Here is a 14,981-nt window from a genome sequence, read left to right on the forward strand (position 1 = left end):
GACCAAAGTTGTGCCAAATAAAGTTAAATAAGTCATTATGAGACTGAGAAACAAGAATAAAGAGACATCAGCCAAACCTTAGGCTTACCAAAATCAACTGTTTGGAACATCATTAAGAAGAAAGAGAGCACTGGTGAGCTTACTAATCGCAAAGGGACTGGCAGGCCAAGGAAGACACCCACAGCTAAATTCTCCCTATAATAAAGAAAAAACCTGTCTGACAGATCAGAAATACTCCTCGGGAGTCAAGTGTGGATTGTCAATGACCACTGTCCGCAGAAGACTTCATGAACAGAAATACAGAGGCTACACTGCAAGATGCAAACCACTGGTTAGTTACAAAAATAGGATGGCCACGTTACAGTTTGCCAAGATGTACTTAAAAGAGCAACCACAGTTCTGGAAAAAAAGTCTCGTGGACAGATGAGACGAAGATTAACTTATATCAGAGTGATGACAAGAGCAAAGTATGGAGGAGAGGAGAAACTGCCCAAGATCCAAAGCATACCACCTCATCTGTGAAACATGGTGGTGGGGGTGTTATGGCCTAGGCATGTATGGCTGATGAAGGTACCGGCTCACTTATCTTCATTGATGATACAATTGCTGATGGCAGTAGCATAATGAATTCTGAAGTGTATAGACATATCCCATCTGCTCAAGTTCAAACAAATGCCTCAAAGCTCATTGGCTGGCGGTTCATTCTACAGCAAGACAATGATCCTAAACATACTGCTAAAGCAACAAAGGAGTTTTTCAAAGCTAGAGTGACCAAGGCAATCACCCAATCTGAACCCAACTGAGCATGGCTTTTATATGCTGAAGAGTAAACTGAAGGGGACTAGCCCCCAAACAAGCATAAGCTAAAGATGGCTGCAATACAGGCCTGGCAAAGCATCACCAGAGAAGACACCCAGCAACTGGTGATGTCCATGAATCGCAGACTTCAAGCAGTCATTGCATGCAAAGGATATGCAACAAAATACTAAACACGACTACTTTCATTTACATGACATTGCTGTGTCCCAAACATGATGGTGCCCTGAAATGGGGGGGGACTGTGTATAAACACTGCTGTAATTTCTACACAGTGAAACCAAAATGTATTAAAATGGCCTTTATTAAAATCTGACAATGTGCACTTTAACTACATGTGACTTTTTTTCTATTACAAATCTCAAATTGTGGAGAACAGAGGCAAATAAATAAATGATGGATCTTTGTCCCAAACATTATAGAGGGCACTGTAGTTTGTACAATATATCTCAACTCTTATTATCCTACAGCTGACCTTATTTTGTGTGCTTAACCAACACCATGGATTTTTTTAATGCTCCACTTTAGTTTTCTACCAAAGTGGATGACCCTGCATTTTTCTACATTATAATCCATGTGCTATGCCCTTTCACTTCCCTTTGTCAGTATCCCTCCAAAGCACTTCTGCATCCTCCTCCCAGCCCACACAGTCGCCCAGCTTTACATCATTAAGAAACTTGGATAGATAGCCCTTGATTCCTTCACCCAACCATTTATGTAGATGGTGAACAACTGAGGCCTCAGCATTAATCACTATGTCATTTTATGGATGACCTTCCAAAAATCTGAATGTACCATGTCTTTTGTTTTGCTCCTAAGTATTTATGTTATTTATAACCTCAAAACATGATTTTCTTTTCATCATGCATGTTGACTGTGCGGTCTTTTTCTCGGTCAATCCCTTAATTATTTTAGAACATTCTTAAAAGTAACTGTAATGTTGCCTCAGAATGTTTCCATTGATGTGGAGGCTAAAACTGTACCGTGCATGTCTTCTGTAATCTTCCAAAGATGTTACATCCCTAAGACGTTACATCATAATGTCCTTTGCATATTCTTAACCTCCTGACACAAGATCAATTAATTTATTATATTTTGCAATGGTATTTGCCACCTGAGTTTTTCCACTATCTTGAATAAATGAAACTCCAAATTGCTATCCCCTTCCACTGTACTCAGCTTTCTCCCAATTAAAGTATTTAATTCAAAATTGTACCATCTCAGTCACTAAGACGGAGTTCCATCCGACACTCCATTTATCAACTTATTACCATTTTGGAGAATTTAGTCTGCTTTTTACCTTATTGTAATTTACATGCTACATTATGCAAGCACACATATATTTTAACGGTTTTAATGTTGTAATCTTACCAGATAGCTCAATGCACTTGCCAGCTGTTTAGCAACCAGAAATTTCCATGGTGTGCAAGTTGAAAGATGTTCACGTTCTCGATGCATGAACAAATCAAGTGGGCCAAATTCAACCAATTCTTCAACCATAATACCTAGGGGGGAAAAAATGTAGTTTTCGTTTGTATCTTCAACCATGCCTTTATTTAATCTCCTTTTCGATTAGAAATACAAGGATAATAAAAAGTACATAGAACTTTCTTTGAAATGGCACATAATTTTACAGAATGCATTTGGACATATTCATTCCTTGTTTATAGATTCTATACAGCTGATTAGAGGAAGTCTTGGAGCTGACAGTTTTAGAAGTGACCAAAATATGGTTTCGTTACTTACTTCATCAGTAATACCATGAAAGGCGATAACAGTCTTAACTCAGCACAATTTCTGTGCTAGCCTACTGTTGGACAGTTATAATTATGAAGGGAGATGTCAACCATTATGTAGATCATCTTATTTTAAACATCAGGAACTAGATAGTGTAATTTTTTAATTATGAGCCTTCTAGAGACTGTTTCTTCTCCTAAGAATCAGCACCACATTCAGTTTCAGGAGCCGTTATTAATGATCGAGGCTTCTTGCTGAGAAACCTAACACATGCTCTAACAGGGGAAATTCTAAAAATAGTTAAGTGATCCAGCGAGAAAAACAAAATATTCTATGTCAATTATCTATGCGGATTAGATCAGTTTGGTCTAGCATGTTCCAAGCAACTAAATGATAACGAAACATTGAGGTTGAGGTTTCAGTGATCTATGGAACAATCACTCTGCCTCCATTTATACTTGGATACCACATGGCGATATTGGAGTGCGATGCAAAATGGGCAAACCTCAGATAACCTGGTGCCTCCCCATTATATCGTGCCCATGCCTAATAAAGTTGTGCATGTGCTGAAGTATATTTACCAAGTTTGGTCATTGGAATCTAAACTGCTGAAAATTAGCTACTTAATGTGGGTAGATATAATAGACAAGCGAGGAAGAAAAAGTGAAACATTGCCTCATTCCATAATATAAACAGATACATTGATATTAATGGGATATTTATACTTTAAGGAAAATGCTACGAAAAGTCTGAGGAAATACATAAAAAAGTCAATAGACAATAGGTGCAGGAGTAGGCCATTTGCCAGCACTGCCATTCAATGTGATCATGGCTGATCATCCCCAATCAGTACCCCATTCCTGCCTTCTACCCATATCCCCTGACTCCTCTACCTTTCTCCAGACAAATGGCCCTGACCCTAAATGTCACCTATCCATGTTCTCCAGGGATGTTGTCTGACCTGCTGAGTTACTACAGCATTTTATCTAATTCCTCAAACCAGCATCTGCAGTTCCTTGTTTTTAAACTATGTCAGCTGGCTGTGTATGTTTTAAAATCAACTGCTAGGAAGGTTTAATGTAAATTCTCCTTCAGCTTTTTTGATTCATTATTTTCTCGGGGACAGATATCTTTGGACCAAAAGATGCAAGAGGAATGTGCAGACACTTTTTTCTCCTAAGTAGTTATTATATTGAATTCACCACCTATATAAACCAGAATCAACCCACGCTTTAAATGCTTGAGAGGGAATAATCTGCAAGGTTGTGGGGGAATGGTGCTGTTGGGACTACTCCAGTAGAAGTAGACAACATTTAATGGTCTAATGGCTTCCATCATGATAATGTTTTGATTTTTAGAGTTGTATTGACTTTTAAATAAACTGTTAAGTAAGCCCTGAATAAAATAATTTTCAGCCTCTTCAGGAGAAAATTAAAAACATAGTTTTATGCATGGAATAAATCATAATAATGAAAGATTATTAATAATGTGTAACAATTATACAAAATTAACTACTGCAGCAATTGTCAGCCTTCAAACTCTATCTCTGCCTCTCTATGCATTCCATTTATCCCTCCTCATCTCTTGGGACAGCAAACCTAGAACTAGATTGCTTATAGCACAATCTTTTTGAACGTTTAGAGTATTTTCAAATGTCATTATGGCTAGACCGAACAAAGAGCCTCCAGGATAACAGGAACATCTGTGGACCTTGAATTTACTCTGCAACCCACTTGGTGCTCAATATGTGTGTTCCGTTCTGTAGTAATTAATGAATACATTTTGTTGATAATTAACTAATTATAATATGATTTTATTTTTAAAACTGTGTATTATATCCAAACGCAAGGAGTTTTTGGATAGCAGATTTTAACACAATGCACAGCGATGGAGTTGCAGACTAACAGCGCCAGTGACCCGGGTTCGATGCTGGCTGTGGGTGCTTTCTGTATCAAGTTTGTACGTTCTCCCAGTGACCTGCGTGGGTTTTCTCCGGGAGCTCCAGTTTCCTCCCACACTCCAAAGACGTGTAGGTTTGGAGGTTAATTGGCTTGGTTAAATTGTCCCTAGTGTGTAGGATAGTTAGTCGGCGCAGACAGGGTCTGTTTCCGCACCATATCTCTAAACTAAACTACAGTTGATGTAATCACTAGCACCTAGCCTAGTTTAGCAACACAGAATTGTTAGCAGGCTGTGGGCCAGAGTACACTACTACTCGGCCCCGGAGCTGTAGCAGCGGCAGCGGAGACCCGACTCGGCCCCGGAGCTGTGGCGGCGGCAGCAGCGGCAGCGACAGCGGCAACGGAGACCCGACTCAGCCCCGGAGCTGTGGCGGCGGCAGCGGAGACCCGACTCGGCCCCGGAGCTGTGGCGGCGGCAGCAGCGGCAGCGACAGCGGCAACGGAGACCCGACTCAGCCCCGGAACCGTGGCGGCGGCAGCGACCACCCGCGGAGTTTGAACCGGCCCGTTCGCGGAGCACGGTTGAGCCGCGGGATTTACCATCACCCGGTGGGGTGACAACCCCTGGATCGCCTCGGCGCAGAGGGAGAACAAAGAGACAGAGACTTTAAGATTTTGCCTTCCACCACAGTGAGGAGGTGTTTGGTGAACTCACTGTGGTGGATGTTAAATTTGTGTTGATTGTGTGTTTTTGTCATTTTTTTATTATATGTATGACTGCAGGGAAACAAAATTTCGTTCAGACCGAAAGGTCTGAATGACAATAAACAAATCTAATCTAATCTAATCTTTAGTCAAGATATTTCAAACTGTTTTTGTCTAAAAGGGACAGCTCATTATTCAGTCTACAGTGGATTCAAGTGTAATCTCAGCGCTGATTGGATATTATGCCACCCCTGTAACTAGTAAATAAAACGTTACTTACTTTCCAGATCTCGAACACAAACTCCATGTAAGAGGACAATGTGCTTATGAGAAACTTGCCTCATCATACTAGCCGTTTCAAAGAAAGCCTGTGAAGAGAATACAGTTTGCTTCATTGATTACATGATACACGACTAGGGATTAACACTAAAAGATTCTGCTAGTTTTCAGTATCTCGGAGCTAAGTGATTTTCTGGAAAGTATTGTTTTCAACTTAAACTTTAAGAATTACATTAATATTACAAACCTGACATTCTGGGGCAGCTGGATGTGAAAGGCCTAAAGAAGTGAGGCTGAGGATTTACCTAAATAGCTTGAATTTGATGCTTTACAGAACAGAAATCTGGCGTTCAGTGTGGAGAGCAAGAACATGGTGAATGAATGTGGCTACATGCAAAGCATCACTGTGACAGAGAGATCTGGGTGAGTTGGTACAGGGTGGATCCCTACAATGTAAGTAAGTTTATTGGGCAAGTATTCACATACAAGGAATTTGCTTTGGTGCTCCGCCCACAAGTAACAACATGACATAGTGACAGATACGAATGACTCAGAAAACACTAAACATTATTAATAATAAAACATTAATGATAAAACACCATTGATCAAGCATGTGAACCAACAAAATACCAGATCAAAGGGAAAACTTGAGCGTAAATTTTGAGCAGATATGAACATGCTGGCCATTGCATGGAGGTGATTAGGGACTGTAGTTCTGATGGAGAGGATGTAATTTACAAATGCTCAGATTGAAAAGAACCATTGGCAATGCTCGGTCTTTGATTTAACAATTAGAAAAAATCATCTTCCTTCTGATTTCCAACAATGTTTCTTTTCGGTCAGTCAAGAATCGTCAACCAGTCACGTGCATCTTGCACTTAAAAACAAGGAGGGACAATCTGCCCAGACAAGAAAATAAAACATCTCGAGCAGAAAATTAACATTGATAAAGTTACTGCTGTACAGTAGAGTTCCAGCTTACCAGGGAGATGGCCCTGTGACTTGGATCAAGGATCTTAAGGACTACTCGGATGTCTTTTGTGTTGTAGACATTTCCATTCTCTTCATCATCATCTTTGTAATTCAGTGTCCCAGAATAAATGTTTGTTCTGGTTCCTCTTCCAAGGTGTTCATTCTGGTGGTTACAAATCAATCAGAAGATACTGAATTAGATATGGTGCTAAACCTCATATAGGACACAATAAGGAACTCAACAAAGAGACTTGTTGTTGCTCATGACAAATTAGGAAGTAGATCGACTGACTAAGGTCAGCCGTGTGTAGGATTTATAAACAAAGGAACTGAATGGTGCACCTCACACGAAGAGGAGGATGGTTTAATTCCACTTCTGCTGAATTTCTCATTTCTGTTTCACAACAGCAATGAATGCCCCAATAGGTTATAAGGTCACTGCTTTGAAGTGCACTATGTCAGTGAAACATGGACCTAATTTCATCATCTAGTTTAAGCTAAATTAGCTGATCTTGGTCAAAAGCAGTATGTTCTGCTGAGTTAGTACTTTATACCATTTAGCAAAGATCATCATGAAGTTTTATGATTTATGAAGCACAGAGCCTATGCCCTATGTTGCACTGCTAGAAGTGAGGCAGGCTGAGAAAAAACTGTACACTATTCCAGGTGTGGTATAAACAGGCCCATGAATGGCTGCAGGATGACTTTTATCCCCTTCATCTCCAGACCTCTCCATAAGGTACAGCACTCCACGCAATTTGGATTATTTTCAATACCTGTTCACATAACACTGATTATGTGGATGGAATCTTCCCTCTTTCCCTCCCCACTCTGCCATGCCTCTTTTGACCTCCATCACTGCTAGCTTTAAAGGGTTTGAGAGCGCACTGTTCGACCCTACCTCGGTCCAATGTGCACAATTTTGTATTTGCATTCATTGAAATTGATTTACCACAAGTGGGCGGCATGACCGACATTGCAGCGGCCTCTGCAGTCCGTCTGTCTTTTTTTAATTTTTGTCCTGTTGAATGTAGAGTTTGTTGTGGTTTTTATATTGTTTTTAGCTGTGTATATGTGGGGGGCGGGGAGGGGGAAACTTTTAAATCTCTTCCCTGTACGGGTGACCCGACCTTTTCCCTGTTGGGTCTCCATTGTCGTTGGGGCCTAGCACCGTAGAGCGGCCTCCAACCCGAACAACCTGGGGCTCCAGTCGCGGAGCCTGTGGACTTCTCATCGTAGGGCTGGCCGGCTTTGGAGAATGGAAAGCTGCGGTGTCGCGCGGCTGTGACCCGACTCCGGAGCTCGGAGGCTCCAGCCGCAGGTTCGGTGGATGGTGACATCGGGAGCTCGCGGGTCCCTGGTGGGAGACCACTTTTCGGAGCTCCCGCAACGGCAACTTCTCCCGCCCGAGTTGCGGGGTTGAAATTGACCCGGAGCGGGGCCTTACATCGCCCGGCGTGGCTTTAACGGCCGCGCGATTTGCCTTCCCTCGCCGGGGGCTCCAACATTAAGACCCGGAGCGGGGCCTTACATCGCCTGGCGCGGCTTTAACGGCTGCGGGACTTGTCATCGCCCGCCAGGGGCTTGAACATCGGGAGAAGAATGGAACACAGGGGAGAGACAAGACTTTGCCTTCCATCACAGTGAGGAGGAGATTCACTGTAATGGATGTTTGTGTAAATTGTGTTGGTTGTGTGTCTTTGTTCTTTTCTTGTTGTATGACTGCAGAAACCAAATTTCGTTTGAACTTAATTTGAGGTTCAAATGACAATAAATAAATTGTATTGTATTGTATTGTATTGTATAGAATTGTGTCCATTTGCTAAATGTATTAAGGTCACTTTGTAATTTAATGTTACCTTCCACAAGGTCATGGCTCTCCATCCTAGCATTTGTGAACCCTCTTAATCACATCCACTCCATCACTAATGATCTCCACTCCTTTGGAGAATGTTAAAAGCAGTCAGCTGACATTGCCTCTGACACTATCAGTACAACTTACCAGGAAACCAAATTAATGCAACGTCTCGCTGAGGATGGTCAGTTCTCAACGCAAAAGCGCCTATTTTTACAGATAAGAAAGGCAATGTATTTTGGGCAGTAAAAGGCCTCAACATAACTATGCCCCAGTGCAGGTCTTTAACAATGAAACACAGTCTGACACGACCCACCTGACAAATCTCCTCCTTGCGGATTCGATGGAAGCTCAGCTGACTTAAGTTGTAGTTGCTTGCAGCCATCTGTGACATCTGGGACCAGCTTTTTGTCATCACCAGCAGATTTGAGATTTCTGCAGCAAGAAAGTAAATGGATTTTATTTCTGCATCTCCTTGTATCAGAATTAAGAGCTTGTGTCAGAATTAAGAAGACATCACCTGTCCATTCCTCCAATGACTTTGCCTGACCCACCAAGTTACTTCAGCACTTTGTGCTTTTTAAAAATTTATACAGATGATCATATTCCAAATGGAGCACTTGCTCAGTTTTGCCCATGGCCCCCTGCTGTGCGAATTCACCAAAAAGACAAGGCATTTACAGCATTAGACACAAGAATTTGGTTGCAAACTGTATTCCCTTCAGTTCAGACAGGTGGAACTATTACAAAGTTAAAGGAAGTTGATCGGGTTTCTATTTTTTTTTAAATGGGTTTTTTTTGGGGGACAGAATCTTAAAACTGGAGATAAATGTTTCAAGAGTGAGATCAGGAAATACTTTTTCATGGAAATTTAGAAAATTGTCTCCCACCAGATCAATTTTATGTCAAGGGAACTTTTCAAGCCTGAGACCAACAGATTTTAGTCAGGTATATTGCCCTGTGATTTCAAAAGCAGATGATGCAAAATCAGTCAGAATTTAACTAAATATCAGAACAAGTTCAAGGTCTGAATATGCAATAACACAAATCAAAATAATTCTGTAAAATAAATTAAATTTTTAAAAGTAGTCGGTTGTGGGCATTTCAAATTAAAAATACGTCAAGGTTGGAATGGTTCCTCTGACAGTAACAGCAGCATCTCTAACGATCGAGTCAATAATTTGTCTTTGTTTTTTTCCTCGTGCTTTTTGAAATTATCCACGTTAATAGCTGTAAGCATCAAAATGCACGATGTGCAGGCTTGTTCACAGGACTGCGTGGGCGTACATGTGGGACTGATAGTATGTGTAGGTTTCAGCAATGCGTGGGTTTGTATGCGTGGGTTCAAAGGAGGAAAGGAGCATATACGTGGTTGCTTTGTAGATTGTCAGCCTACGAGTCTTTATGCATGCTACAAAATATTTATTGACAAATCATTTTAGCAACTTAATACTGGGTGATAGCTTTCTTGTGGCAGACCACTGTTCCTTATGTGAAAGTAAGCAAAAAAAAGAACAAGCTGCCAACGGGATGGACTTAAATGCATTTAAATTTATAGGCAATGCAAATCTAGGCAAACTCAAAATGAGATATATTTGCTTAGAATTTAACATGTTTTTTTTTCTTTTAAAAAGTTGCAAACTATTATCAACTAAATTCCAACCTGTCAACAGGTTCCTTCAGTCAGTCAGGAAACCCAAAACTGATAAACAAAGTACAACCACATTAACTCTGTCCTTCCTGCACTGGATTGTGTCTCAAATCATTAAATTGACACGGTGGAGTGGGAGAATGGAGCAAGAATGATTTCAATAAAATGTATGCACAGTTCCACGTCTAAAATATTTTTAGAGTTGCTGGTTTAAAGAGTAGATAGTATTTCTTTAAACAAGCTCCGCAAATAAACCCTCCAACACATAAATGAGGATTCGCATATAAGGTTAAGCTTGATATGGTCTGCAGAAAATCACACCAGCCACATCTAAAGGTCAATCCGAGCAAGATGTTTTGATAAGAAACTCCCTTCTGCAATAAACAAGAAAACAGATACCCATTGACCTGTGGACAGAACATTTTAAATTCAATTATTTAAATCGAGAAGAATTTAGCACAAACGTGAGCGACTTTTCATGCACATGATGACTAAAGGTTGTGTAAGATTCTTTGCATTTATCTTTGCATTTATCGTAGTAATACATGTTTTAAGAATTTGCAATTAGTTTTATTTTCTGTGTGTCTTTCCAAATTGCAAAAATGTATTTTAGTAGTTATAAAGTAGAGGTAAAAAAGAAACTTCAGGAAGGGTCCCGATCCAAAACATAATTTGTCCATTTCCCTCCACAGATGCTACTTGACCCACTGATGCCTTTCATCAGTTTGATTTTTGCGCAAGATTCTAGGATCTGTAATCTCGTGTCAATAATGTAATGGTTTCTATAGGCAGCGAGTCACTCATGAACTCATGAATAATATTCCAGCTTCATTTTGATTTGTGACCATGTAAAATCAGTTCTGTTAACAGCTACATGGCATAAGCAAGTCCATGTACCTAACTTAGAACGTAAACCAATTTTGCAGTAAGCATTTTGAGAATTGAGATAGATGGCTTTGGATCAATCAATGTGAGAGATTGGATTCTAAACAGACCAATTGTTTTGGGCATTACTTTGGGGTTCAAAATGACATCTGTGACTCATAAGGTTCACGAAAGACACAAACTCTGTTGGATGTTCTCTGGTGCAGGTGTTAATACAGTGCCCTCCATAATGTTTGGGACAAAGACCCATCATTTATTTATTTGCCTCTGTACTCCACAATTTGAGATTTGTAATAGAAAAACAATCACATGTGGTTAAAGTGCACATCGTCAGATTTTAATAAAGGTCATCGTTATACATTTTGATTTCATCATGTAGAAATTACAGCAGTGTTTATACATAGTCCCCCCATTTCAGGGCACCATAATGTTTGGGACACAGCAATGTCATGTAAATGAAAGTAGTCATGTTTAGTATTTTGTTGCATATCCTTTGCATGTAACGACTGCTTGAAGTCTGCGATTCATGGACATCACCAGTTGCTGGGTGTCTGCTCTGGTGATGCTCTGCCAGGCCTGTATTGCAGCCATCTTTAGCTTATGCTTGTTTTGGGGGCTAGTCCCCTTCAGTTTTCTCTTCAGCATATAAAAGGCATGCACAATTAGGTTCAGATCGGGTGATTGACTTGGCCACTCAAGAATTGACAATTTCGTAGCTTTGAAAATGTACTTTGTTACTTTAGCAGCATGTTTGGGATCTTTGTCTTGCTATAGAATGAACCGCCAGCCAATGAGTTTTGAGGCATTTGTTTGAACTTGAGCAGATAGGATGTGTCTATACACTTCAGAATTCATTATGCTACTACAATCAGCAGTTGTATCATCAATGAAGATAAGTGAGTCAGTACCTTCAGCAACCATACATGCCCAGGCCATAACACCCCCACCACCGTGGTATGCTTTGGATCTTGGGCAGTTCCTTCTCTCCTCCATACATTGCTCTTGCCATCACTCTGATATAAATTAATCTTTGTCTCATCTGTCCACAAGACCTTTTTACAGAACTGTGGTTGCTCTTTTAAGTGCTTCTTGGCAAACTGTAACCTGGCCATCCTATTTTTGCGGCTAACCAGTGGTGTGCATCTTGCAGTGTGGCCTCTGTATTTCTGTTCATGAAGTCTTCTGCGGACAGTGGTCATTGACAAATCCACACCTGACTCCTGAAGAGTGTTTCTGATCTGTCGGACAGGTGTCTAGGGATTTGTCTTTATTATAGAGAGAATTCTTCTGTCATCAGCTGTGGAGATCTTCCTTGCCCTGCCAGTCCCTTTGCAATTAGTAAGCTCACCAGTGCTCTCTTTCTTCTTAATGATGTTCCAAACCGTTGATTTTGGTAAGCCTAAGATTTGGCTGATGTCTCTAACAGTTTTATTTTTGTTTCTCAGTCTCATAATGGTTTCTTTGACTTTCATTGGCACAACTTTGGTCCTCATGTTGATAATAAAAGTTTCCAAAGGTGATGGAAAGACTAGAGCAGGGATCGGCAACCTCCTGCAATCCTTGCATGTCTCACCCGCTGAGTGTCTCAAAACCTTTTTGTCTACCTTCTGTGAAAACGTGATTTGATGTCTGCCAAATGTGTTCACATAAGGTGTGTGGCCGTGACAGCAGTTTTGCGCAGGATGCCAGCGCTCGGCCGCTGCTCGGGGCGCATGGCGGGCCGGATCATTACGGGGGAAAAAATCCGCCTGCGGGCCAATTTTGATTTCTGGTTACGGGCCGCATTCGACCCGGGGGCCGTAGGTTGCCCACCCCTGGACTAGAGGAAAGACTACGTGCTGAGAGCTCTCTTATACCTGCATTAAGGAGGCATTTCAACACACCTGAGCAATTACAAACACCTGTGAAGCCATGTGTCCCAACCATTATGGTGCCCTGAAATGGGGGGGGGGGGGGGGTGGACTATCTATAAACACAACTGTAATTTCTACATGGTGAAAACAAAATGTATAAAAATACCCTTAAATAAAATCTGACAATGTGCACTTCAACCACATGTGATTTTTTTCTATAACAAATCTCAAATTGTGGAGTACAGAGGCAAATAAATAAATGATGGGTCTTTGTCCCAAACATTCAAAACCTACTGGTGGGAGAGCCAGTCCTATGACTAGCTGCACAACCTCAACATTACGATGAGACAGTCATCATTACCGTGCAGGAGGCAGAAAGCGGTTGCTGAAGAGGAAGGGAGCCCACAATGTATACAGTCAAATGCAATATTAACAACCTCAGCCCTAGTTCCTCATCTAGTTTTATTCCCACACTCCTAACCTTCCCTGTCACCATGAGAATAAACCATTTGGTCACTAAGCCAGAGTAACGGTGAACAAATAAATATTAGAAGGTGGACAAAAATGCTGGAGAAACTCAGCGAGTGAGGCAGCATCTATGGAGCGAAGGAATAGGTGATGTTTCGGGTCAAGACCCTTCATCAGACTGATGTGGGGCTGCCTCACCCGCTGAATTTCTCCAGCATTTTTGTCTACCTTCGATTTTTCCAGCATCTGCAGTTCCTTCTTAAATAAATATTAGAAATCGGGCATAAGAGTGAAATCATGCCCAATGGCATAAAAGCCTTAAAACCAAGTTGACATAGCGCATTCATGTTGGGCCAGTCTTTGCTTTGCCATGAGTATTCTGGTCTTCCCACACAGTGCTGTTGGTGATTGCAGAATGATTGGTACAGCCTTTCCTTCAGCAGGGAAGAGTACAGGTAGCCTTTCTTTGGTCCTGGGCTGGAGGTCTGGATGGATGCAGGCTACAACATCTCAGTAATGGACGGGGGAATCTGGCTCGGGGCCCAGCCAACAGCAAGGACCACTCTCACTGGGAGTGAAGCACAAATATTTGGTAACCCGAGATAAAGAAGGTGTAAGATGCGTTTGCGGTCAGAACATTGAGTACAAGAGTCAGGAGGTCATGTTGCAGCTTTACAGGACTTTGGTTAAGCCACGTTAGGAATATTGCTTGCAGTTCTGGTCGAATCATTACAGGAAGGATGTGGAGGCTTTGGAAATGATGCATGAGAGGTTTACCAGAATGCTGCATGGATTAGAGGATATTTAGCTAAAAGTAGAAATTGGACAAACTTGTATTGTTCTCACTGGAGTGGTGGAGGCCGAGAGAGACCCGATAGGCGTATACAAAATCATGAGAGGCATAGATAGAGTAGAGTCAGAAGCTTTCTCTCAGAGTGGAAATTCAATGATTAGAGGGCATAACTTTAAGGTGAAAGGGACAAAAGTTTAAAGGATATTTGTGGGTCAAATGTTTTACACTAAGGGTGGTGGGTGCTTGGAAAATGCTGCTGGGGGTGTTGGTGGAAGTAGATACAATGGTGGTGTTTAAGAGGCTTTCAGATGAACCCGTGGATATGCAGCAAATCGAGTGGTATGGATCATGTACAGACAGATGAGATGAATTTATCTTGCCTTCAGGTTCCCCGTGCACATTGTGGGCTGAAGGGCTATCCTGTGCTGTACTCGCCCTCAGAGAAAAGGGCAGACCTGTACTCTAGGGATCCACTGCACCAGCACATGGGAAGCAGATGAACAACCAAGCAATCTGTTGGAGGGGATAGCCGGACTATGGCGGCATCCTGCAAGGCCATCAATTTGTCTACACAGTAATGTTGTAAACCCGCATGGAACAAACTTCAGTCTGAGCATCTACTGCAGTCCCCGGACTCAGGCTGGAAGCGGCTGGTGTTGCAACCAACCAAACTGGCAACTGGTTATCCCTATCCTCTGGCCTTGCTGAAAAGGCTGATGAATCGGTGGAATTCATTGCCACAAAAGCTGTGGAGGACAAGTCAATGCATATTTTTAAGGGAGAGGCAGATAATTCTTGATTAGTATGGGTGTCAGGAGTTATGGGGAGAAGGCAGGTGGATGGGGTTAAGAGGGAAAGATAGATCAGCCATAAATGAATGGCAGAGTAGACTTGATGGGCCTAATGGCTTAATTCTGCTGCTATCACATATGAATTTATGAAAACCACTTGGGCTCACTACTCATCACATGCAGAGCTTGCCTCTAATCCAATGGTGACAGCAGTGTGACGTTGAGCAGCCATTAATCTTCATCATTCTCTTCTTGATGACTAATAGGTCAATTTG

General features: G+C 41.6%; 1 protein-coding gene across 2 annotated transcripts in view; it reads right to left on the reverse strand.

Annotated features, from left to right (window-relative positions):
• Positions 1 to 14,981, reverse strand: part of jak1 (Janus kinase 1) — an 84,253-nt gene that overhangs the window by 13,176 nt on the left and 56,096 nt on the right. For both annotated transcript variants that reach the window (XM_033028292.1, XM_033028291.1), the window contains exons 11-14: positions 8,582 to 8,700; positions 6,421 to 6,573; positions 5,440 to 5,527; positions 2,188 to 2,321 (exon numbers count right to left, since the gene is read on the reverse strand). In XM_033028292.1, coding sequence (XP_032884183.1) covers positions 2,188 to 2,321; positions 5,440 to 5,527; positions 6,421 to 6,573; positions 8,582 to 8,700 — 494 coding nt within the window. The remainder of the gene's footprint in view (positions 1 to 2,187; positions 2,322 to 5,439; positions 5,528 to 6,420; positions 6,574 to 8,581; positions 8,701 to 14,981) is intronic.

This window comes from Amblyraja radiata, chromosome 10 (assembly GCF_010909765.2).
Source record: "Amblyraja radiata isolate CabotCenter1 chromosome 10, sAmbRad1.1.pri, whole genome shotgun sequence".
Classification (NCBI taxonomy): domain Eukaryota; kingdom Metazoa; phylum Chordata; class Chondrichthyes; order Rajiformes; family Rajidae; genus Amblyraja; species Amblyraja radiata.